Below are 26961 nucleotides of genomic sequence, written 5' to 3' on the forward strand. Positions count from 1 at the left end.
GGTGTATATAAAGTGTCATTGACCTCGACTCCTAAACATGTGGGACTATTGGACGTATCAAAACATTTATGTTCAAAGGTTCCTAGACCATTTAGAGGCAGTAACCTTCTAGAGGTTAGAGAGTTTAGTGGTTCAAGACTGTTTATTTTGACTAGAGCTTCTGACTATATTGTTTACTGTATTAGTTTACTTACAATGTTAGTTGACATTTTTGGTACTAACTAAATCACTATGCACGTGACTTTGCAATTGTTTGGTGTGACCTCTTTTGAAAGTTAGTTAGACAAATTTATTTGTATATATAAAACCTTGCAAGGAACAATTATCTTCAACCATGAGTTGAGAGTCTACTAATCAAATAGACTTTGTGTTGTAATCTCATATTCTTTTCTAGTAAAATTTAATCGTAAACATAGACTGAGTTTTAGTCAAATCACATAAATTTGTTGACGCTACGACACAAGTTGGGGGTTCATGATCTTCATCTACCAACTTGAGGAAGGTATTAAGGAAATAATTATTATCAAATTATACGCTATTATTATATGTAATTATACGCAATTAATTTGATAATTATAAAATCTCATTATTAATGGATCACTACACAATTTGGAGAGAGATAGTCTCTATACACTTATATATATTTCTTATACATGGAGTGATGTAAATACACACACAAAAAAATAAGACATTATCATTTATTTTTCTTACCATTTTCTTATATTTTTAATAACAACCAAAGGGCCGAAGTTATGGAAAATTTATTTCTCTTACATAAATAAACTTTAGAATGGAATGGGTTTTGGTGTAACATTTTTAAAGTACATGCTCCAAAAGTAGTTCATGATGCCAGTTATGAAATCTACATGGTGATTAGAAAGTAAGTTAATCTAGTCTTTTTATGTTTACATGAATGAAACGGATGATTAAAAAAAGTGAACATTAAAAAGGAAAAACTATATTAGGTGATATGGTAGGGTAACTATAGTTGTTGGAAAGTGAAACTTCAAAGGACAGACTAAAAGATAATATAGTAAAATCATCATCACTAACATCATTCAAAATAAGGTTTATAACCACTTTCTCTAATATAGTATTTCAGTTGTGTTCATTGTCACAACAATATAATTTTAGATTAATATTGGTAGGAATTTTACATTAATTTCAAAATCAATATAAAAGAGTTATTATTGAATATAAAGGTGGTTCGATTGGAATTATTCATTTCAAAATATTTATTGGTGTCTAATTTATGATTGATAGAATGACTTATAATCAATGATTTTGCTATATACAAATTTTTAAAAAGTAGAGACTCGCTCAAAAAGGATTTTCCAAGTAGGAGTGAGAGGGTAAAAATGTTAAAATAGAAAATCTTATAAATATTTTATTGAAGTCAAATTACATTTCTTTATTTGTCCTACAAAATATTAAACAAACACTTAAAAATGAACTAATAGAGTAAAATTTAATATATGTGAAGTTAGATTTTTTTTTCTTATATATGCTCTCTCTCTTTTTAAATAAGTGTCATTTTTAAGGTAACTATGATTTTTTTTTTTCAATTATACCTTGATTACTTTAACTATTTTTACATTATAATTGAAAAATTCATGGGTGCATTTATTTTCCATTCATCAAAAGAATGTGAATGGTTACAATGAGAGTAGTTTCGGCACATAAAATAGAGCACTTATTTTCCCGCTAAGAACATTAAATAATGCTTCTTACTGAATCTTACTCTTAGTTTAAAAGGAAAAACTTCATATGAAATTGAAACAGAAATATGGAGCAAGTACGAATAAAAATAGATTATGATTCTATAAAAGGTAAATTAGAACATACTCATATATCTTTATCAAACAAAAATTAATTTTAGAAATAAAAATAATGAATTATTATATTAGTTAAACTAAATATTATTTATAAATTAAAAAAATATTAATATTGAAATTATTTTTTATTACTCATAAATAATTTTTAAATTAGTTACTAAGTTTACCTACTAATTATTTAAATTTAAAAAATAAATTACAAACTCTTTTGGTAACATTGAATTGAAGTTAATGTTAATATGGGTTTGCAATGACAACAGAGATCCATCAAGAAGTCATCTATGTAAAGTAACTAAAAAGAGAAAGTTTCAAGAAAGAAACAATAGGAAAACTTTGAATGCAAAATAAAACAAATTAACGTCAATTAATTAGGATAACTTTATGGAAACAAATAATCTAAAACGGATAAAATAGGAAATGTGTTAAAAGAAATTCTTAAAATTACGAAAATCAATAACCTCTTAATTTATCATAATTTAAGCTAAGACGTCACTTAATAACAACAAGAAACGTATATAATAACCTATATTATAATAACGTATACTTTTCTAGAAGAACTTATGCAGCGTCTTGAACAATTAGAGAATAAAGATAATTAGAGAATATTTTCTTTTTTATGTGAAAACACGTGATCAATGAATAATGATACAAAGTAATAATTACATCATCTCAATTAATGATAAAAATTAACTACAAATACTCAATTAAAAATATAAAAATTTTAATAAAAGAAAAAAAATCTATTAGAAATTCAATTAAAAATACTAAAGTTTATTATAAACTTAAAATTTAAAATTTAATTAATCCTAAGTACTTTAAATGTAACAACACAAAATTAAGCAATAACCTAAATTACTCAACATGCCATATTTTTATACTAATAATAATACATGAAACTAAATTAAAGATAAATTGAATGTTTAAAAAAATATATATTTAACAACTCTCTCAACAGTCTACGCAACATTTTCTCCGGGAAATTAGCAATTATTTTATAAAAAATAGAAGTGCTACTTAATACATATTAAATGACTTAAACCAATATGTAAAGAAATAAACAAAAGCTATGAAATGACGAAAGCCAAATCCAAAATAATAGAAAGACAGAGAACAAATAAAAATAAAAATATTATTATGACCTGAAACCAGTTGATGTATTGAGTTAACAAAGTTAATGGTCAAACCCACGATTCGTTAGTTAAACTAATTGATTCAATATATACTTAGAATATGAAACATAATTTAATTAATCTATATTTTTAATTTAAATTATATTGTTAAAATACTTTACATATTTAGGTTTGAAAGTAACATGCACATGTTGTTTTTGGCCAGCGTTACCCAATCCAACACGTAGAACGTTCAATTTTATTTGTTATCGTGTTTCCTTCAAGTTACTGAAAAGGGTAATTAGAGCAAATATAAGAAAGTAAGAAAGATTACATAGATTAATCTGATTTAATTTTGATACTTTGGTTTTTTACTTTTTCTATACTTTGATTGCTTTTTGAGATCTAAATTCTAATGGTATTCATTTATATTATTAGGTCCTCACACCATTATAATAAATATAAGTTTCAAGTTTTTCTTATAAATATTTAGTAATGAACATAAAATTTATCATTATTATTTATGATTACTTTTTTACTTGTCACTAATATTATTTATAATTATGAAAAAAATACAAATTCACAATAATTATATTAAAAATTAACAATAAATATAATAAATAATTATTAAAAAATATAATAAAATTATTTATTTATAATAAGAATATAATTAATATAAATTTATTAAATATTTATAAATTAATAGTTATTTATTATCAATAATAAATTATTAATTATTAGTTTGTTAAAATATGTCATAATTTTTTTATATATTTAATAAAAAAACTTACAAGTACATATTTATATTAGTAGTAAAAAATATTAAATTTATTATTTTAGATTTAAATTTGTGATTTTTTTGTATGTTAACATTATTTTATGATAATGTCATTGTATCAACAATTCTAGAATTGGTGATTACATGGTAAGTTAGCTATATAAAAATTTCTATATAATTTCAATTTCAAATTAATAAACATAATTCATCAAGTTTCATACAATTTCTCAAACCATCGAGTGTCTATTAAAAAAATCATAATTCATCTTTCACTTGTCAGACTTCTACTTACTCATAACAGATAGACATTTGACTCTACTTTCGGAAGACTCGTGCTTGACTTAGACTCAGAGATTTGCACCTATCATATTATCTCATTGAGAATCCACACAGCTATGTGCATAAATAATCTCAATATCATCTCTCCTAGTATGACAGGGTTAATTCATATAACATGTTAAGTTAGTTATCTTTCAAACAACTTACCAATTCATATGAACCTCCTTCAACTCTCATCACCTGAATAACTCCATATATATATGATTCCCTTATATCAGGAGAGTCAGAATATCTTCTTCTAGACAAATTCCTAGTCAATGCACATCCTAAACAATCTTAACACGGTATTTTCTTTCCTTAAAATACTATGTCTTGGTTAAATTCATATTCTAAATCTCACAATATTTAAAATCACACAATTACATCATACCAAAGCGTAGAATTTCAAATCACTCAAAATTTCATCCAATAATCACATAAATATCTAATTAAAGGATTTTTCAATTAAATATAAATAAAATAAAGTCTACATAATTTATAAGTAGAAACTATACAAAAAGAAATAAACCAACCTTTTAAAAGCAAATATAAAAATAAAATCAGTAATTTTTTTACAAAGAGTTTAGATTGACCGATAATTTGCTTGCTTGAGCGAGAAAATTCTCTTGCTTGAGTGAGAATCAACCCAAGAGCACCAAGAATTTCATCCTAGGCTTTACTTGAGCGAAAACGAACCCGAAAGCACCTCCTTCTTTATTTTATTCTCGCTTGAGCGAGAGTTATCTCGCCTCAGCAAGATATGCAGAAAAATTCTACATAAACTTGTTATACATGTTAGATTCTAAACAAACATTTCATTCAATTCAAAAATTTATAAATCTACACATTACATTGACAGTTTCTCCTCATAATTATACAAGCACTCTCATTAAGTAATTGAGCTATTATGTCAATCTATACATATATATGATTTCTAAATCAAAATTATTTAAAATCAAACAACCAATTTTCATCAAACATTTCATTTAACTTGATTCAACAAACTATTCAAATACATTCATTAACTCATTCAATCCCAAACTCATACATTCTAAAACATCTACTATATCTAGAAGTTCACATTTCAATTTCAATCAACTTCCAATCTCCTGAAAACAAGAAATCTTGCAAACAAAAATTTGGAAGTGGTGACCACGTCACCCCCACATCCAAATCTTTTAGCCTAAGGTTCTATTGAAAATTTAAACTAACTTCCCTTACCTTCACTTGAGCAGATGCTCACTAAGGGCTCCAAACCTACCAAAAGCTTCAAGAGTAGCTTAACCTGTATCACAGAATCCTGATAAAAAATCTAACTATATCACTAAGACTCTGAGCTAACAAAGACCAATCTTAAAGTTAAATGAGTCACATGCGTAAACTTAGATCGAGACAAACCTACAAGTTCAAAATTTAACTCAAAGAGAAAAGTAAAATTGAACTTATTATATCAAATTGGTTTAGAAAACTCTATTATTAAGTTTTACAAAAACTATCTTTTTTTTTTCTCTTTGCTTCTTAGTTTTATTTCATTTAAGAAAACATTAAAATTTTTTTCATCCATCTTTCAACGTTGTTTGATGTTTATCAGTCTCATTCAAATTCTTGAATTACTTTCTCTCTTAATATTTGCAAAAAAATAATAATAATATTAATTTATATAAAATTTTAAATGAGTATAAATTTTACTCTAAAAATAATAGTGAAATATGTATATTCTCGGTGTCACTAACTATTGAAATAATTATTTTATACCTTTAATACTTATAAAAGTGAAAATAAAAAATGTTAACTCTTATAAATTTATATATATTGTAATAAAGAAATAAGAAAAAATAAATGTAACTAGGTAGGTTAAGGAGAAACACAAAATATTACATTTCCGACCCTGAACCCGATCCTACTTTTTACGTGTCAGGAGAAACCGATTAAATGTACCAAAAAAATTGTATTGTTACATTAGACAAAGTGAAGAACTCGTATTGTACGTCGAAATTAAATCCAATTTCTGATGACGTAATAATATGAAAATAATAATAATTGGGAAATAAGGTACAGTGTAAGTGTAATAAGAGTATTTTGTCGTTTATTTCTTCGGTCATATTAAATCCCATCAGCTCTGAAAAATGTAATTAAGGGTGGAGGCCGAAAAAGAAAGACAATTTACAAACGGGCCCACTGGGCCCACTGAGCCTGCTCCGATAAAGTCCTCTCGACATTTTCGAAGTTCTATTTGTTTTATTTCCCGCCACAATTTTGATCCTTTCGTGGGCATCGAACAGTGTGGGTCGGCAATGGCCCACATTTTAATAATTTTCTCGGCGAAGGTTTTAAGGACAATTTAATTAATTAATAATTAATCCTATATTGTTTAATTGATTATCCCCGCATTGTTTAATTTAATTAATCCTATATAATCGATTACGTGTATATTTTTACGGGCCTAATTGATTATATAACACATGTAATATTAATCCTAATTTATTGAAGCTTTAATTGATTGATCAAAACGTTTTTTTTTTTTGTATTGCATAATTGATTTCTCATTTTGTTTTGTAGTTGATTTGCTTTTGTTTTAAACTTTGTTTGAGCTTCTTGGTTAGCCTCTTGGTGAGAGTTTTTTGTTGCTTTGTTGTTGGAATTTTACAATTGTTCTTGGTTTCCAGTAAGTTAGAATCACTACTGTATATTTGAATCTTGTTAAAAATGATTTTGTTATTGATGTTCCTTTTTAGTTGTTATAATTTGTTATTTTTTGTTTTTGTTTTTGGTTATTATAATTTTTTTAATTAGTTATGATGGTTAATTTTTATTAGGAGTAGTATTTTTTATTTTCTCTGTAAAACATTTTTTAATATTGAAAAATATTATGTTTTCTAATCACACAAATTTGTTAATATAATGCATATTATCTAATTAGTGTCATCACAAATTTGTTTAAGTTTTTCTAAACACTAATAAAATACATTAGATATGTATTATATTAACATTATGTATTGATGTTATATATTAATATAAGTATTTATCAGATTAATCTATCATAAACATGATAAACTTAACAGTATAATTTTATTCAAAATATATAATATTATATATATTCACTTATAATCATAAATTTTAACAAGTATTTTAATATTATTTGTAAATAAATTTTATGCTAACAAAAGTAAATTTATCTCTCAAACATTCTAAGTCAAACAAATTCCACTCATGCTTTTTTTTTTACTATTTTACAGTGCACACCTAAAAAGCAAACTCACACTAAAGGAAAATATCAATTTAGACGACACTATTTTATTAAATATAAAAAAAACAAAGAAAATATAATTTTTTGGGATGATATATTTGTAAAGAAAACATTATGCAAATTAAGTATATATCTACTTTAGCTTATAAGTGTAAACGCAATATTTAAAGTTTATATTTTTTTTGTAAGAAATTATGATGCTTGAATTTAACTTATATATTTAATCTTCGTAAAAGTTATTACTTTTATATTTTGGATATTCTTTTAATATTCTTTTTAACTTTTAGTTTATAATTATTTTAGCATGAATAATAATAAAATTAATCAAAACAATAAATAATATTTTAAATTAAAACAGCGTCAACGTATTAATTATTTTGTAAAAATATTATAATTATGTATAATTTTATTAGTATATTATATACAATTATCGCACTTACACAAATTAATAAGTATAATACTTAATTCAATTACATACTTAAAAAATAATTTAACTACATTAACTTAAATATTTTCTGTTTATAGTAATAAATAAACTTAATTAATGTCAAGTTACAAAAAGTTAAAGCAGATACAAACACTTAAAATATATTTAATTCAGTACTAAAAGTGCATGAAATTTGAATATAACTTATGCGTCACATTTTAATAGGGTTAATTTTTCCCCTATATTTAGCACTCTAAAAATAGTTTTAGTTTATTAATTTGGATTATCTAATATTTAATAAAGATACATGTGCTATTACAAGATTAGATAAAGATAAAGAGAGATTAAAAAATATTTGTTTCAGAGTGTTTTTCAACTTAACTCTTAAAACATGTGTGATTAAATCGACGGTAGAGAATATGTTTTCAGTATAGGGTTTAGGGAACGAGTTCTCGATTTATACATAGACGTCAATGTTTCAATTTCAAGTCCTTTACAATTTTGTTTTTAGAAATTGTTTCAAGGATTAAATGAATAATATGTATATAAATTGTCATTGATTTAGACTCCTAAGCAATGTGACTGTAATAGACTACTGGAACAAACTCTGATGTCGATAACTAAAAAAATGAGTTTTCGATTTTCATAAACAATATTAATATCTTGATACCAAGTTGTTGAGATAACATCAGTAAGATTAATCATCACAAATATTTTCCGTTTTGAAACTAAAAACTAGCGTACAATATTACTTTAAAAAAAATCTCAAAAATTAAAGAAAAAAAATATAAATTGTTATTGGAAGTAGTGGAATAATATTTAACAATTTTTTTTATTAGTTGAATGTAATGAGGTTAAACATCTACATCATGGTCAGTGTTGTTTGCTACAGTATTTGATTTTGAAAATAGATGGAATTGAAATTTGGGAAGGCGGGATAGATAGCCTAAATTGAGGGCCATGTCTCTCTGTCTCTCACTAACTCCTTCACTCCTTTTTCATTTCCGTCTGTTCTTCTCTGTCTTATAAACCAAAGTTCATTGCTCTTTTCTTATTTTTTCTCTCACTTTTCTCTCTCCAATCTTCTCTCTTTCTTCAATCTCTCCGCCACTCGCTACGGTACGTTCACTCAACTCCACACCTCGCGATTGCTTTTTATCTTCTGCTTTTACGATTCTTTCTCATCTTCATTATTCCGATTCACCCTAACTAACTCCTTTGCTTTCCACGCACTTATGATCACTGCTTGATTCATTTTCTTGATTACTCGTTTTTTCAATTGATTCTTTAAACTGGATTTTAAGCCGTTTGCGTTTTCATTTGTGTGTGAGAGAGCCTAGTTAATGAGTTAACTCTAGTTTCTTCCTGTTGTGGAATTTGAGTTTGGATCCTTCGTAGAGCGTAGATCGAGGCTTGTAAATAAACTCTAGCATACAATAGTTATGTGTAACAGCAAGTTGTTTCTTGATTTCTTGATGCATGCCTTAAAATTCAGAGTTATTGGGTTTGTGTTCTACGTTTGTACTGTCATAATAAATAATACTATAATACTAATAATGTGAGTAGGTGTGCTAGTAGCAGACGTTCAGTACTGAACGAATAGTTACGGTTTAATTCTCTAATTTCCGCTAGCTAGCAGCAAAGATAAATAATGGAATTAACCCTAGAAGAGGAAGAAAATTGGAAGTTTGTATTTATATATTTCACTGAACACAGTGTTGGTTTGTATTTGGGAAGGTCACTGCACTGGAATAAGTCTAAGAAGTGCAATCTGGCAGTTGGTGGTGACATGGTTTTATGGAACATAATATACCTCCTCTCGATTTTGCACTTGGAGGGTTGAGATTCAAAGTATATCTATCTTGATTGAAGAAGAGTTTTGAAACTTGAGCCAATAATTGGATTTTTGCCGTAGTTCAAGTTTTAAGATATTATTTTATATTTAATTCATGTCTATAGAAAATAAAGCGAAAAACGGTGATAACTGGTTACTGAGTGGTTTTGCAGTCCAGATTTATTATTCATGTTGTTCCGATTTTGTTTTAAAATTCTATAATGTGTAAGATTTGTTCTTTGTCAATTGTTCATTGCTATGATTAGAATGGATAATTATATATATTTCTCTAATGCAGTATTGATTTTGACCTCTGTCCTCAGATGGAGAACTCTGAAAATTCTAATGTAGGTTTAGATGATCAGGAGAACGTATCGGCGACACCATACTATACCCCCTATCCAAAACAAATGTTACTGAAATCTGGCCTTCAACCAGTCAATATAAAGTTTTCCCCTGGCTCAGGCGGTGATAGCTCTGTGGCTTCTATGAAAGAGGGCTCTATATCACCTTCCTCCTTGACCTCATCATCCTCAGATTCAGAGCAACAAATTCAAATAGTCGGGGAAGAAAAAACAAATGATATATCGTGGGAGAGTGAGAATAGAAGTTATGATGAATTGCTTAAAGCATTCCTCAAAAATGAGGAAGAGCTGAAAATTTCCAACTTTAAACTTAAGCTCTCAGAGGAACAGATTGACAAGTTGAAGATTCAAATTGAGAAAAGTGATGGTCAGCTTAATAATGCATTGGTAGAATCACAAGTGAAAGAGGAAAATCTCGAATATGAAAAAGGACAGGTGCTGGAGTTGCAAAAAAAGACCACTCAGTTGGAAACACATGTTTCAGATTGCAACCTCAAAATTGAAAAGTTAGTCACACAACTAAAGCTTGCTGAAGAACACCTTAAGATATCATATGATGAAATTGCAAAATTAAAAGAGGAACTTAATAGCAGGACATCCGGTTCTCAGGAACTGCAAGGTCAGCTTGAAGTATCAGTGCAAAAAGTGGTCAGATTAGAATGCCAACTTGATTCAGAGAGAAAGCAGATTCGGGACTTAGAAGAGATGCTTACATGGTACATAGACAATGAAACCAACAATGAAGTTGAGGTGCAGAAATTGAAGGATGAAATGCTTGTTGCCCAAGCACAGTTCTCATTGGTGGAAAATCAGTTGCATTCTGATATTGCATGTTTATCACAGGAGAATATGCAATTGGCCTATAGACTTGAGGAATATGAATCTAGAAGCAACATATTAGAAAACAAATCAAGGCAATTTGAAGCAGAAAAACTAAAAATAGAAGAGGATCTTGTTTCCCAACAAACTGTTTTGCAAGGTGAAATCAGTTGTTTGAAGGAAGAACTTGATCAGAGAAGACATGATGTTGAAGCTATGAATAAGGAATTTGACAAGCACAAGCAGAAGTATGACATCGTCATGACTGAAAAAGATGAGGCCAAAGCTAAGATTCATAACCTTATGGCTGAGACAAGTCATCGAGACAATCATATTGCTAACATGGAGAAAGAGCTAATCCAGTTACAGAAACAAAAGGCTGAGCTGATCACAGGATCTGCAGCAACACTGAATGTAGTAAATGACTTGAAACTGAAAGTTGATGAGCTTGAAAAGGAGGTGACTCGGCAGAATTCTGTGATTTCTGAGAGGGCTGAGGAGAAGAGGGAGGTCATCCGGCAACTATGCTTTTCAATTGAGCATTACAGGAGTGGATATAAGGAACTTCTTCAAGCATTTGCTGTGCAAAACCGTCATGCGGTTACAGCTTCCTAAAGTTACTTTCACCCATGTCTCATCATTTTATTCTGTCTGTGTAGTAGATCTTTACGTACTATAAATTTTGTAGTAGTTTTCTTATTCTTGTTGGGCATCAAAACATTACAAAATATTGTTTTCCTATTGAATTAGGTCAAAGATTTACATTGGTCATTGATGATGAAATCACTATGTTCATTTCTTGTAGTGTTAATGTCTGCGTTAAAAGTAATTATATACAAGATATTGTTCTATGGTGTGAAAAGGGGGTAAAAATAAGAGAGACAAAAGGAGATATAGCATGTGTTTGGTTGTGTTCACAGATGTGCACACATTGGGAGATAGACTCAAGAGGGTAGTAGCGACAGCCATAGAATGAATAAAAAATGCTGATTTTGTGTATTTAGTGCGAGGTGCCATGGAACACAGTTTTCGCATTACACTACCTTGTAAGGCATAATTGAAAGTATTATTCATCCATATTTGCCTAGTTTCACACTGTGGAGAGTACTGGTAGTAGATTAGATGATCATATCTTTGGTTTTGAAAATTTTGTCTTAACTAACTTATCTCATTTTGATATAATATTATTTGTTTAATTATTTTAAAGATTATTTAATTATTTATGGGACACAATCCCTCTCGAGTCGACTAGGATCTTTATAAATTGAAAACTTTCCTCTAAGGTACATAATATAGTTATATATTTAAAATTTGATTTTAAGATCATTAATGAAATTAAACGTCAAGAGTGGGAGTGTAAATAATTTTTAACAGGTAAACATAATACATAAGTATGGTCATTTATTTAAAAAAATTTAAGTCTGTAAATACTATAATGCATGGATAGAGGTATTAATTTATTTGTATTAATTTGATTTAATTTGTAATTTAAATATGTTATTTAAAAAAAATGGATATTTATATTTTATTACTATACTATTTTGATCCATATAATTTTTTTTATATTAGAAAAATAATTTAATTATATAATAATTATATATAAAAATTATAATACATGTAGTATGTAACCACCTTTTTTTTAAACAAATAGAACCCTCATGCACCTTTTATTTTCTTCCTTACCTCTCTCTCTCAAATTCTTCCTTCTCTTTTAATTTCTTATTCCAATCTTCATCTATTTTAGAATCTGATTGGAATACATTGTAGCTGACGAGTTAAAGAATATTTCCACCCGATCAGATTTTCAAACAGATTAAGTTCATTTTTGCTTTAAAGACTCTTTGTTATCGGATTTTCCTTAGGATTTAGTCATTAATCTTGGTGGGGTCAGTTGAGAAGATTAATTCTCTCAACTTATTATACTATATACTGAATTTTAGTTTTATTTAGATAACTTGCATTAGGCGCGTAAATCTTGAAGCTTATGCAAACTGGGAAGAATAAAATTCTAAAAGTTGCTTGAAAAGTAAGCAATTAAGGTAAGGGAAGCTAAATTTAGTTTTAATAGCATCGCAGACTAGAAGATCTAGATGTGGAGGGGACGTGGGTCCCAGTATTCAATTTCTCTTAAGGATGTTATTTGATAAAGTTTTTTAATTTTATGTTGTGTGAACATGTATAAATATTATATTTTAATAGTTTGTGTAGGGATATCGTGTACGAAAGCGTGATAATTTCAACAAAAGATTATGAGAAATTAAAGTAACAAAGAAAGTGAGAATGATACCATAAATTTTTAGGTGGAAAACCCCTTTAAATAGAGGTAAAAAACCACCAACGAGAGAGCCAAAACTTCCACTATAATGGTACTGGGAGTACAATGAATTCCTCTTAGGCTAATAGATAAATAACCCCAAAACAAATTCTCTCTATATGGGTTAAACACTTACACCTAGGAGAAGAAATAGAATATAGGAAAAGAGAGAGGAAGGAAGTGTATGTTGTTGTTTGTTGTGTGTTACATTGCTTGAAGGAAGACACTATATATAGTGGTTCTAGGACACAACAATAATGAAGACAATTAATGGTAATTAATCTCCCTTTAATAACAATTAATTGTCAACGGTAAGTAACCTCCCATTTATGCCAAGATAACGGTAAAGGTGAGTCATAACCCACAAATCTCCACCTTGATTTGCCTTTGACTGGAACACTCTCCCGCCATGAAGCCTTGATTAAGTATGGATAATACCAGTTAAGTTCAGGCAATGATCGAACTTAGCCAGTGGAAGTGGCTTGGTCAACATGTCTGCAGGATTTTCGTCCGTATGAATTTTTTCAACAATTATATCTCCCGTATCAACAATGTCTCGGATAAAATGGTGCTTAATTTCAATGTGCTTGGTCCTTGAGTGATACTTGTTGTTCCTGGTTAAGTGGACAACACTCTCACTATCACAAAATATAACAAGAACATTTTGTTGAAGACCAAGTTCACTTACCAAGCCTCAAAGCCATATAGCCTCTTTCATACCTTCTGTAGCAGCGATATATTCTGCTTCAGTGGTGGACAAAGCCGCAATGGCTTGAAGTGAAGAATACCAGCTGATAGCAGACCCACATAGGGTAAAAATGTAGGCTGAAAGTGACCTTCTCCGATCTAAATCACCACCATAGTCAGCATCAACATAGCCAACTGCTCCTCCGGGATCGACTCTATGTTGATCAAATACCAAACCAAGATCTGGAGAACCTTTCAGATAACGAAGTATCCATTTAACGGCTTCCCAGTGTTCCTTGCCTGGATTATGCATGAACCTGCTAACAATGCTAACAACATAAGCTAAATCAGGTCTAGTACATACCATAGCATACATGAGACTTCCAATTGCATTTGAATACGGGACATGTGACATGCGCCTTTTGTCCTCGTCTGGTTTTGGACATTGATCTGATGATAACTTGAAGTGGGCGACAATTGGAGTATTAATAGTTTTGCAATCTCACATTCCAAATTTATCAAGCATCTTAAGAACATACTTCTTTTGTGATAGGAAAAGTTTTCCAGCTTGAGGATCTCTCTTGATCTCCATTCCTAAAATTTTCTTGGTAGGACCTAAGTCCTTCATATCAAATTCACTACTAAGTTGGGCCTTTAACTTGTTAACTAAAGATTTATCTCTTGCGGCAATCAACATGTCATCAACATATAACAACAAGTATATAAATGACCCATCAGATGTCTTTTGAAAATAGACACAATTATCATAGCTACTTTTTGGAGTAGCCATGTCCAACCATGAAAGAATCAAACCTCTTATACCATTGTCTTGGTGATTGCTTCAAGCCGTAGAGAGATTTCTTCAAACGACATACATGATTCTCCTTTCCAAGAACAACGAACCCCTCGGACTGCTGGATGTAAATCTCTTGCTCAAGATTACCACGAAGAAAAGCAGTTTTCACATCTAACTGTTCCAGCTCCAAATCATACAAGACAACTAAAACAAGCAATATACGTATTGAAGTATGACGAACAACAGGAGAAAATACTTCATTAAAGTCAATACCTTTATTTTGATCAAAACCTCTTACAACAAATCTTGTTTTATTCCTTGTACTCTCAACACCAGGGATCCCTTCTTTTCTCTTAAAGATCCACTTGCAACTAATGACTCGTTTTCCTTCTGGTAACTTCACCAATTCCCATGATTTGTTTTTTTAGAAGACTCTCAACTTCTTCTTGCATAACAACAATCCACTTTGTTGAGTCATCACTAGAGATAGCTTCAGAGTAATTCTTGGGTTCACCTTCTTCACTCATCTCTTGTGCAATAGTTAAAGCATAAGCAATGTTGGCAGATTCTGCAATTAATCTTTGAGTTGGTTTTCTTGGTCTCTGTTGTGGAAGTTCTTGAGCCATAGACCACGACTGTGGTAACCCTCGTCGTTTAGGTGGACATTTCTCATGTGGACTCAAATGTTCATTTGTACCATCAATAGGAGTGACTTGATCATCTTGAGTACTGGAGGAATTGGGAACGTTTTCCTCATGAGCGGGTGTTTTAATCTCAAACTCTACCTTCTCTCGAGCATCTTCCTGGTCACCTGTATCAATTGAGGAAATGACAGTATCTTTTACAGAAGAGAGCATAGCATTTTCATTAAAGGTCACATTCCGACTGTGAATTACTTTGTGAGATTCTGGGTCATATAAACGATAGCCTTTAACCCCTAACCCATAACCCAAGAAAATGTACTTCTTAGCACGAGGTTCTAATTTTCCCTCGTTTACATGAGAATAAGCAGGCAACCAAATATTTTAAGATTAGAATAATCAACAGGGTTACCTGACCAAACTTCTTCTGAAATGTTACAATCAATTGATCTGTTAAGAGAGCGATTTATCAGATAATATGTCGTTGAAGCCGCTTCAGTCCAAAAAGATTTGCTCAAACCAGAATGAGAGAGCATGCAACGAACTCTCTCTAGGATAGTTCTATTCATTCAAACAGAACTCAAGGCCATTGTGGAGTCCGTGGGATGGTGAGGTGTCTGGAAATGCCTTCCTTCTTGCAGAAATCATTGAATTCATTCGAACAGAACTCAAGGCCATTGTCTGTCCTTAGCCTCTTTATCTTCTTGCCAGTCTAATTCTCAATCAATAATTTCCACTCTTTAAAAGTGGAAAATGCTTCATTCTTATGTTTGAGAAAATACACCCACAGTTTTCGTGAGAAATCATTAATAATTGTCATCATATAACGACATTTACCTCTGAAGGGAACTTTTGACGGACCCCAAAGATCCGAATGAATATAATCCAAAGTACCTTTGGTTCTGTGTATGGCTTTAGAAAAACTAACAATTTTCTGCTTACCAAAAATGCAATGTTCACAGAAATCAACCTTTCCAGTACAGTGGTTACCAAGGTGACCCTTCTTCTTGAGAATTAGAATTCCCTTCTCACTCATGTGACCTAATCTCATATGCCACAACTTGGTGTTATCTTTGTTGGGTGAGGCAACAACTCCAGAACCTGTAACTGTTGAACCCTACAACACATACAAACTATCACATCAAATTGCCTTTAGTAGCACAAGAGCTCCTTTAGACACTTTTAAAACTCCACCTTCAACTGAGTATCTACACCCATGAGATTCAAGGGTGTCTAAGGAAATGAGATTCCGTTTCAACTTAGGGACACATCTGACACCTGTTAAAGTTCTAACAATTCCATCATGTGTCTTGATTTTGATTGTTCCTTCACCAACAACTTTGCATTGAGCATCGTTTCCCATCAAAACAAGACCATTATAAATCGGTTCATATGCAGTAAACCAATCTCTATTGTGAGACATGTGAAAAGTACAACCAGAATCAAGAATCCATTCATTTTTAGACCTTTGTTCAGTGTTGGAAGCTACAAAACAATCCCCATCAGATTCAGTTTCAACAATATTAGCTTCGGCAAATTTTTCTAGTTGTTTACCATTTCCCTTATCTTCTTTATCTTGCTTATTTTTCAATTTATAACATTCAGAGATCTCGTGTCCCTTTTTCTTGCAATAACGACAATATTTGGAGTTCTTGCCTCTAGATTTTGACCTAGATTTATGTTTACTGTTCCTACATTTCTCTTGGTTTCTCCCTCTAACTACTAATCCTTCATCAAATTTCTCAATATCGAATTTCGACATTGTTGAACAACAGATCCTTGTTGAATTATCGAAAAAGCTCTGATGCCAATTTGTAGGGATATCGTGTGCGGAAGTGTGATAATTTCAACCAAAGATTATGAGAAATTAAAGTAACAAAGAAAGTGAGAATGATACCAGAAATTTTTAGGTGGAAAACCCCTTTAAATAGAGGTAAAAAACCACCGGCGAGAGAGCCAAAACTTCCACTATAATGGTACTGGGAGTACAATGAATTCCTCTCAGGCTAATAGATAAATAGCCCAAAAAAAAATTCTCTCTCTACGGGTTAAACACTTACACCTAGGAGAAGAAATAGAGTATATGAAAAGAGAGAGGAAGCAAGTGTATGTTGTTGTTTGTTGTGTGTTACATTGCTTGAAGGAAGGCACTATATATAGTGGTTCTAGGAGACAACAATAATAAAGACAATTAATGGTAATTAATCTCTCTTTAATAACAATTAATTGTCAACGGTAAGTAACCTTCCATTTATGCCAAGATAACGGTAAATGTGAGTCATAACCCACAGTTTGAAAGTTAAATATTGTTTCTGATGTTTGAAAAGTTCTTGAATGGTATGGATTTTTAAATGTAAATTGTATGAAATTGATGTCATACATTTGGTGAGTTGTTGTTTGATGACATTAAGTATGAAAAACTTATGTTTAATAGAGATCCTCTAGCTTCACTCATGATCTATGTCATATAGACTAAGATATCAGGTGGTGAGAAGCTGAAAGGGAGTTCATACACACCGAGTTCCGTTGTAGACACTCGGTATTGGATGTTTGAACTTACTCTGATCCTTTCTATTGGATTCGTTCGTAATGTTTGGATCAGGTGTTAGTCTCTAGTAGAGGCATACTTAATGTGTCTTCCGGAAGACGATGAATTCATGTGTAGTCAGTGGGATTGAAATGAAATCTAATGTTTGTGATTGAAAATAGATCCATGTGTGGTCTATATGAATGATGAAATTGGTATTGAAATTTTATATGACAACATTTAAAGAAATGTTTGTAAATGGCTAATTTGATTGGTTCTTTTTGCACAAATTAGATTTGTTATGAAATTTCTTTTCATTAGTTTACCCTTGTTTTTCTTGTTGTGTTTAAACTGCGATGACTGTATTACGTACACGAACAAATGATTATACAAGTGTCGGAGGGTCTGAAAAGCTTTAGGGTGTTGTTTTAAAACTTATATTGTAAAGGTTTGTATTTCTATAAGGTTTAATCATGTATTAGAAATATTTTAAAAAACTCTAAAAGCTTGTATAGAAATATGTAAAGTTTATACTGTAATAGTTATATGTATTTTTTGGGTGTTACATAGTATAATATTTTATTTTTTAAATATAATTTTTATTTTATAAAATAATTTTTGAATAGATATATAAGTGAATTTAATTTAAACTCATCTAAATTGTGCATTAAAGATGAAAATGATTGACTAAATTTTTGACCTTAACTTACCTTGTTTTCGAGCTTATATATCTAATCAAACCTATTTTTAAAGCTCACTTATAAAACTTGTGAATAAGTTTGAATTAGTTTTGTAATATGTTTGCTTTTGGTATAAAAACTTTTGTCGTTATAATAAAAAAACATAGACATTTGTGGAAAGAGAATAAACTCTGAAGTCTCCATGACTTAAATTGGATAGGACTTTGTCAAGGTGTGCATGGTCAACTTCCTGTAATCAAACTTAATTGATTAGGTCCTTTTACTTCTCACCACTAATAAATAAATTAAAGGTCAACAATATTACTCAGTTAAAAAAAAAAAACATTATCTTTATAGTTTTTTTTTCACATACATTAATGATAATAATAAACAATATATATATATATATATTATTTAAAATATTTAAAAAAAAAATTCCCACTAATCAAGAAATATACTTTACTTTTATCTCTTGATGTAATATATTTTATAATAAACTAAAATAAAATAAATAATACTTAAAATGAGGGAATATTGATTAATTTTAATTTTTTAAAGATTAAAATTGCAAGCAGTATAGTATGGATGGGGTAAAAAGGCAACTTAGTAGTCACTTACAATGATAGTTTATCTGTAGTATCTTTTCAATTTTTTTATTTTAATTTAAAATTTATACATACAACAACATATATAAATAATTTATCACGATTTTTTATATTTTTCATAATTATTCATTTTTATCATAGTTACTGTTATATTAAATAAAAAAAATTATATCATCTTAAAAGAATAATATAATTAAAATATTTTTAATTTATAAAATGGTAACTTTTTTTTAATAAATGTGACATAAAAAATAGTAAATATTTATTATAAAGACACTTGAGATTTTGTATATAATTATTTTTGATAATGTAAAATATGTACTTAGACGTGTATTATTATTTCTATACATTATTGAGCAGCATACATGCGTTGAGTCATCTTAATAAATTACATTAATAAATTACATGAATTTGGAATATTTACTTGAAATTTGAATATTTATGTTTTTTAATATTTTTTAAAATTTAATCAATAATTTTTTAATCAATTAAGGAATCATACACTACAAAAAAAAGTCATGAAATATAAACCTTAGAGACAAAAAATAATTAGTTGCTATAATGACTAAATTATAAATCATTTTAAAGACTAAATTTTTTTTTGTTTATATATTAGTTTCTATTATTGTTAAATAGTTTCTAAATTGGTATTTAATTAACAACCAATATTTTTTGCTACCAAATTTAGAATCTAAATAATTGGTAGTTAAAATCTTGGTTGCTAATTTTTAAATTGATATCTAATTAACTACCAACTTTAAAATCTAAATAATTGGTAGACAAAACCTTGGTAATTAATAATCTTTTCTTTTCAAATAGAACAAAAAAATAGACAATTTTAATAATTAAGGAACTTTGTCTTTTTATACAATCTTTTAATAGAGTATGCTTACATTATACATCCTTCAAGTTTGTGTGAAGTTAGATCTAGATAATGAGTCTTGTATTTTATATTCACTTAGTTGACTGTAAAATTTTGCAAAAATAATTTTATTGTTGTATAGTTTGAAAAAATTCTGTATACCTATTAAAGATGTGTACTTGTCCATAACATAGAAAGCTTTTGTGTACTCTTATAAGATAAAAATGTTAGTGAGAATATTTATAAATATTTATTTGTTTAGTAGAATCTTTACAATTTGTTTTTGAAATTTAAAAATAACTTAACTTTTGAGTGAATCAATATAAGACTTCCTTCTTGTCTTTTTCTTCTTCTATTTGCTTATTAATTCTCTTAGTCATTTTGTTAAATCATTTTAAGCTTTATTCAAACCATTTTTTTAGAGCTAACATTTACTTTCATATTTTTTTTTACTAAGGTGGTCAAAGTATAATTTTTATGTGTTGTATTTCTTCTTTTCTCTACTCTAATGTATTAGATTTGGATTAAAAATATCCTTATATTGATATAAAAGATTAAAGAACATTATCCAAACATCTCTTAAATATAAAATTTCTTTTTTCTATAAAAGACTTCTTAATTCAAAGAATGTTTATCTACTTACAAAAATATTTGAAAGTTCAGTCATCTCTCCTAATTTACGTCCATATTTCTAACCGTGACTTGATTATTTAACTATTATACATTCTTTTGGAAGATTTTTACCTTTTAAGTAAACACATTCTAATTTATCAATACTTTGGAAATATTGACATTAGTCCTTTTAAGGCACATAATAGTTTATACTTTACGTATAATAATAAATTATAATGCGATTTTTAATGATTTTGAGATTTTAAAATGTGGTAATCCATAATAGATGAGAACATGTTTTTACAAAAAATATTTATATAGTAAAAAACTAAAATAAAAAAATATTAAATTAATAATAAAAAGTAAAATCAAATAAAGTAATATTATAATAAAATTATTATGTCTAATAAAATAATCTTTATTTCTATTTTTCTTCTTATTTATGTATGTTTTTCATTCATTTCTTTTTTATTTATCAAATAAAAAATAAATTAATTTGAGAAATATTTTTCTTTCTCTTTATTTAATTATGTGTACCTGATTATTTTTTCATAAATTAACAAAAATAATATTCTTAGAATACTGAATTATAGTGGATAATTAATCATACAAAAATAGGAAATAAAAAAATATAAATTAACATTAACTTATATATAAGTTAAAATTTATCTTTTAAAAAGTTAATATGAAAAAATAGTATAGGTTAATTTTAATTTATTAAAAAAATTATTTATGTTTCTTACTTTTTCTTCTGAAAATACTTAATAATTTTTTTTATCAATCAAGTTCATATATTAAAATGGTTAACCTATGTAAAAATTTTAAAAAAGGAGAAATAATATAATTTAAATATTTTCAACAAAACATGATGTAAAGGTTGAATGATAAATTCAAAAAAGTAATTTCTTTAAAAAGGTTGAATGATAAAGATCTTATAAAAAATAACAAAATAAATTCTTAAAAAAGGTTTTATAAATACATGCTGATTTAAGTATTGACCAATTCATGTGGTTGCTGTATGATCATTTTACATTGAGGTGGAGCTTATACTAAAGTGAAGAAAAGGGAGTTTTTACATTGAGTTGAAATGTTCTAATTGAATAATTCAACCTTTTTTCTATAAAAAGAAGAAGAAAAAAAGGATAATTATATTATAGTGAAGCATTCATTAAGATGAAGAACACCTAAGAGGGTGACATCATATTTCATCCCTTGTGAAACTTGACTAATTCTCCAACTCAATTTTCTTAGCTCTTTCAATCCTCTCTCCTTATTTATTGCTTTATAATATTAATTATTAGAATTTAAGATTTATTATTACTTTCATTAAAAAAGAAAAGAAAAAGTTTTTTCATTACTTCACAACTTAGATTGTGTTGGTGGGAACAATCATGGTCCCAAGTCAAGATGTATGTCCATATTCTACAAATATATTATTATAATAAATTAAAAAAAACTTTTTATAAGTAATTAAAATATAATATTCCAGTAAATACATAATTAAAAAAATTAGAATAAAGTGTTTTTACACTTTAACAGTAAAAAGACAGCTATCTTATACTATTTTTTTATGTTAAAATATTACTGTTCAAAAAAATAATTATCAATCTAACCTAAAGTAAGCACTTAGGGCAAAAGATAATACTCTAAATAAAAAAATTATAGTGTGAACAATGAGAATTTAAAAATTGTTGGTATTGTTCAAAGGAAATGGGACCCATAAATCGTGGCGCGTAATCCGACGTGTAACCGAGGTTGTCGGATTGAGTGACCACACAAAACACGGCCACAATGAAACAGAAAAGAACACCAAAATTCAAACCCAACAAAAACGAAAAAAAAGAAAGTGAAGTGTTTGTGGGATTTGGTCAGAGTTGACTACAAACTCTTCTAGACCCCAAATCAAAGACTATTTGTTGCATTTTCCACACACCAAGAACTCACTACCCCTTCTCTTTCAAATCCTTCTTTTGGTCTAAACTTTGCACCAAAAAAATCCCTTCAATTCTTCACCACTTTCCCTACAACTTCCTCTCCTATTTCCTCTCATTATTCTCTCTGCATCCTCTTCAACAATCTTCGTTACCCTCTACAACCCTTTTGCCCTTTATTCTCTTTCCACTTTCTCATGTTCATCTGTTCGCTCCAATTTTTGGTTTTTCACCTGCAGCCACCTCTCCCATCTAACCTGCCATAGCTAACTAGGCATGTTCCTCTTTCAACGGTTTTTTCATTACATTATTTTTCATGTGGCACACGTTTACAAATGTTATTGTTGTCTAGCTCTTTCATCTAGAGGACTCTGTATATCTGAATGTAAAATTTTCAATAATTTGTAGTGTTTTTTTATAGTTTTTCATTGCTTGCAATGCTGGTTGCTCTTATTTCTTTATCTTACAATAAACTCAGAATATGTTTTGAGGTTGTTTAGAAATTAAAATATTTGATTGGATGTGTTTTACTGTTTGTCTGTGAAGATTGAACTTCGTTATGTGTTTGTTTGTCTTCTGTCTATTTCTAGCACCATACTTGTTTTCTGTTTATTCAATAAAGGTTTTAAAGTAGGAGAAAATTAAGAAGCTATGACTATGAGATCTTCAGTTTTGTTGCCTACGGAATACGGAACTGCCGTATTTTGGATTTAACCCGTGAAGCACGTTCAACCTGTTTTGCCATGATTTTCGGATTTTAGAACATGTTCATTTCAAAGGGCATTTTCTTCTATGGAAAATCTGTGTTAATGTATGTTATAGTTGGTATAAGTGACAAATTCAGTTAACCGTGAAGATCACGTTTGTCCCAAATTTGTAATGTTGGGGAAAAGTTTTTATTATAAAGTTATACTGTTTGCTGCATCTTTCAATTTTCATTTATTTGAATCTCATACCATTTCTCCTTTTCCATAACCAACCCAGAAACTGTATTACATCGATCCAAGCTAAAGTTTATTTATTTGTTATTTGTGTGCAGAAAGTGTTGGAAATTTGATCTTTGACATCTACATCTCTGTGAATTTTGTGGCCTGGACCGAACCTTTGGACTGTAATCATTTACATATTTGAGCCAGATGTCTGTTCGGGTAGTTAGATGCCCTAAATGTCGGTTACTTCTTGAAGAGCCTACAGGATGTGATTTGTACAAGTGTGGTGAATGTGGTACTATTCTTGAAGGTGAAATTCTATTCTTTGCATTTCAAACTTTTTATAGCTTATACGTGGTCTTATTAATGTTAACTCTATGATCCACTTGTGCATCTAAATTTTACCAATAAATTTATGTTTTTAAATGGGGTGCTAATTCTATTCAACACACTCTACATCTTGTAGATCTGAATTACTTAAATCTTTTTATTTCTCTCCATACAGCTAAGAAACGAACAAGTGTGACTGTGAACTTAGAATCCAGTACACAAGAAACTATTGCAGCTACTAGAAAGCATCTGGTTCCTTCTCGGGAATGTAGTTTGAAGGAAAAATCAACTTCCTCTGCAGAATGTGTTGTGGATGGAAATAGTGGAAGGGGTCAACTTGTTCCGTTTATTTTATCAGATGAAGGACAAGAAACTGAGTCAGATATCTATAATTTGTCACACAGAAGGCACAGAATGTCCAGCAAAGGTTGTTCAACTTCAAATAAGACCACTCAGTCTGAGATTGAGGAGGTAAATGAAGGAAAGTTGTTAGAAGAATTGAGAGAGGAGTTGGTTTGTGCACAGGATGAAGATGGCTATAACGATAGATCAGCTTCAACTCTGATAAGGGTAACATCTGAAAAGAAGAATACCGAAGTTGACTTAGAAGGAGTGGAAGAGTTCATTTCTGAGACAGACAGAGAAAATGCCAACAAAAACAAATCAGTTGTAGTAGCTGCTCTCCCTGAAGTGGAAATTACTGAAAGTGTTGATTCAGAAGAAGCAGAAGAGTTAAATGGTGGAAACTTGTCATCAGACGAAGCAGAAGAGGAGTTTAGTTCTGCATTGGAGGAAGAAGATGCCAATAATTATAAATCAAGTCCAGTTGGTGAAAACCTTGAACTGAAAATCACTGAAAGCAATAGAGCAGAAGAGTTAAATGATGGAAAATTGTTTGAGGGAGCAGAACATGCACCCGATGGAGAAGATTTCAACAACAATCCATCAGCCATAGATGGTGCAAAACCTGAAGTGGACACAACAGAAAGTGCTTCTACTACTATAAGGTCAAGTACAGAGGAGGATAACATTTTACACGTTACGCCTGATAAACTTGAAGGGCCACCTGCTAATCTTGTATCCTCTCATAAACAACAGAAGCAAGCTCAAAAAGATGTTCACCGTGGTTTTGACCGTGTAAGGTCTGTGCATACGACAGAATTAATTGATCACAGTTCAGAGCTTAGTGATATTCTTGTTGGAAAACTGTCCAAGTCCCCAACTGCTAGAAGCTCTCATGCTTATTATAATGGCAGCCTTTCTTCTTATGATGCAATGGATGAGCGGTCCCCTATCAAACATTCAGGTCCGTTTGACTACACTCACACCATTGGTAATGATGTTTCTGAGGGAAGGACCAGAAAGGGTAAAGGTCTTGTTAATAACTTGTTCTATGGAGGCGTTGGAACACAACGTCAATCACATTTGACCAATGCGAAGCATCATGCCAAGAAAGATGGTTGGGGGAATCAAAGCAAAGCGGTGGAGGAGACTACAAGAAATGGTCATCGACACTGGAAGAGCAGACAGAGAGACGAGTTTCCTCCCAAAATTCCTTTTCATCGAGGTGGTTCTCGTTCTTACTATGAAAGGGGAAGCTCATCAGACCATATGCATGGTGAGATCCACCGCAGCTCGAGCTTTCTTTCGCATGAATCCTTTGAGGAAACTGACCCAGAGAAGATGAAACTGTTGAGCATGATTCATAAGTTGCAGGATCAACTGAACAGGACTTCCTACTCGAGTGGGGAAATAAATGGAAGACTGTCCAAGGGTGTCTCTTACAAGGGAAATCGTATTCCTGCATATCATACCCGTGACTTTGATGAGGCGAGAAGGTTTTCTCACGGTTTGGATTACCCTTTGTGTAATGGAAGATGTAGTCATGGAGTCAACTGGCACCAAAGGCATAATCAATCCTCACTACCCTATTCAGCTGAGGCAACAAGCAGTGCACTCCATGTTGATCATTCTTGCTACCATTGTCGTTCCCAAGAGAGGCACTTTTCAGCAGATATCTCACCACATGTTCGTTTCCAGCATGAAAGGATACATAGGTCCTGTGCAGGCCGAGATTGTTGCTCTTTTTCTCATCACTCCTATCCTTCAAGTCCACAATGGTTCACAGATTCTAAACTTCCACCAATGTACGGACGTGAAACAAAATCTGATGATCAGAGGCGTAGGGTTCCTGAGTTAAGTAGATATTTAAGGGAGAAAAGGAACTTGGTTGCTAAGAGACATCACAGGCCAGTGGCAGGTGGAGCTCCTTTTGTCACTTGTCATAAATGCTTAAACCTGTTGCAGCTACCTGCAGATTTTCTCTTATTCAAAAGGGCATGTCATCAGCTGAAATGTGGTGAATGTTCAGAAGTGCTCAAGTTTTCACTTCATGGAAGCCATATAGATTTATTTTCACCAAATAATGCTACTGGCCATCCATCAAGCGACCTTAATGACCAAAGCCAGGTGATTAGTAGCAGCAGTCTACCTTCAGCATCTCATGCAAAGTATTACCGTTATTCACCTGCAGGGGCCATTTCATATTATGATGATTATGGTCTTTCTATCTCTAAAAGCTACTCCTCAGAAGGAGAGCCTATTTCTTTGGCACATTCTCATCACTTGCATGGTAGTGAATATGATAATTCAAGAGTCTCTCGTGGTATATTTGAGCCATCAACTGAGAAGGAGAACATTGCTCCAAGATATTCTAGTGCAAGGAAGAGTTCGGAGGAGACAGATGAATCAGCTATCTTTCCCACCAATATGTCTGGATCTAGGAAATTGGCATCAGAAATGCGGGCAAAGCCACCACCAAAAAGTTCATCACTTCATCTACTGATGGGATATTCTTCACCAAGTCAAGTATATAAGAGGGCCTCGGACTTCTGTTGAAGGTGACTAAGGAGCTCACAGTTGAGAAAATGATTAAAGAGAACTAAAATGTTTGTTGAAGCTGGAAGGATCGAGAATGGGGGAGTTCTGTCAGAAATTCAAATGTAACAAGGCATCCACATGAAGACTTGAAGTGGTTTTCTTTTTCTTGATTTGTTTTTTATTTTGAACTGGCCAAAGGTGTATCAGAAGCAATTTAGCTCCATTATTCAATTTTTGTATACAATTTCTGCAACATGTACTCTGTTTATAATTATTGTAATCTAATGATTTTGTTGTAAAAAGTGTTTGGTATCTGTATTTTAAATTCTTCTTGAAAGATAAGAGTTACTGTCACAACTTTATGCAATTTTTTTACTGGAGGCATATTTTTTTTTTTTTCTCTATCAGGTCATTCATTTTATTTAACACTTCCTC

The 26961-nt window shown here is 30.2% G+C and overlaps 2 protein-coding genes across 4 annotated transcripts; both read left to right on the top strand.

Annotated features, from left to right (window-relative positions):
- The first annotated feature begins 8662 nt into the window (after positions 1 to 8662).
- Positions 8663 to 11543, top strand: LOC137822008 (protein NETWORKED 4B-like). 2 transcript variants are annotated; one of them, XM_068626881.1, is made up of 2 exons: positions 8663 to 8833; positions 9872 to 11543. In XM_068626881.1, the coding sequence occupies exon 2, from the start codon at positions 9872 to 9874 to the stop codon at positions 11345 to 11347; it is 1476 nt and encodes a 491-aa protein (XP_068482982.1). In that variant the 5' UTR covers positions 8663 to 8833; the 3' UTR covers positions 11348 to 11543. The 2 variants fall into 2 exon arrangements, with proteins under 2 accessions (XP_068482982.1, XP_068482983.1); XM_068626882.1 differs by having other exon boundaries at positions 8685 to 8833; positions 9847 to 11543.
- A 10717-nt stretch (positions 11544 to 22260) lies between these two features.
- LOC137821871 (protein ENHANCED DISEASE RESISTANCE 4-like) lies at positions 22261 to 26896 on the top strand. 2 transcript variants are annotated; one of them, XM_068626662.1, is made up of 3 exons: positions 22261 to 22661; positions 23427 to 23626; positions 23822 to 26896. In XM_068626662.1, the coding sequence occupies exons 2-3, from the start codon at positions 23524 to 23526 to the stop codon at positions 26542 to 26544; spliced, it is 2826 nt and encodes a 941-aa protein (XP_068482763.1). In that variant the 5' UTR covers positions 22261 to 22661; positions 23427 to 23523; the 3' UTR covers positions 26545 to 26896. The 2 variants fall into 2 exon arrangements, with proteins under 2 accessions (XP_068482763.1, XP_068482764.1); XM_068626663.1 differs by lacking the exon at positions 22261 to 22661 and having other exon boundaries at positions 23406 to 23626.
- Positions 26897 to 26961: the final 65 nt, after the last annotated feature.

The sequence above is a fragment of the Phaseolus vulgaris genome, chromosome 9 (genome assembly GCF_000499845.2).
Source record: "Phaseolus vulgaris cultivar G19833 chromosome 9, P. vulgaris v2.0, whole genome shotgun sequence".
Taxonomy (NCBI): domain Eukaryota; kingdom Viridiplantae; phylum Streptophyta; class Magnoliopsida; order Fabales; family Fabaceae; genus Phaseolus; species Phaseolus vulgaris.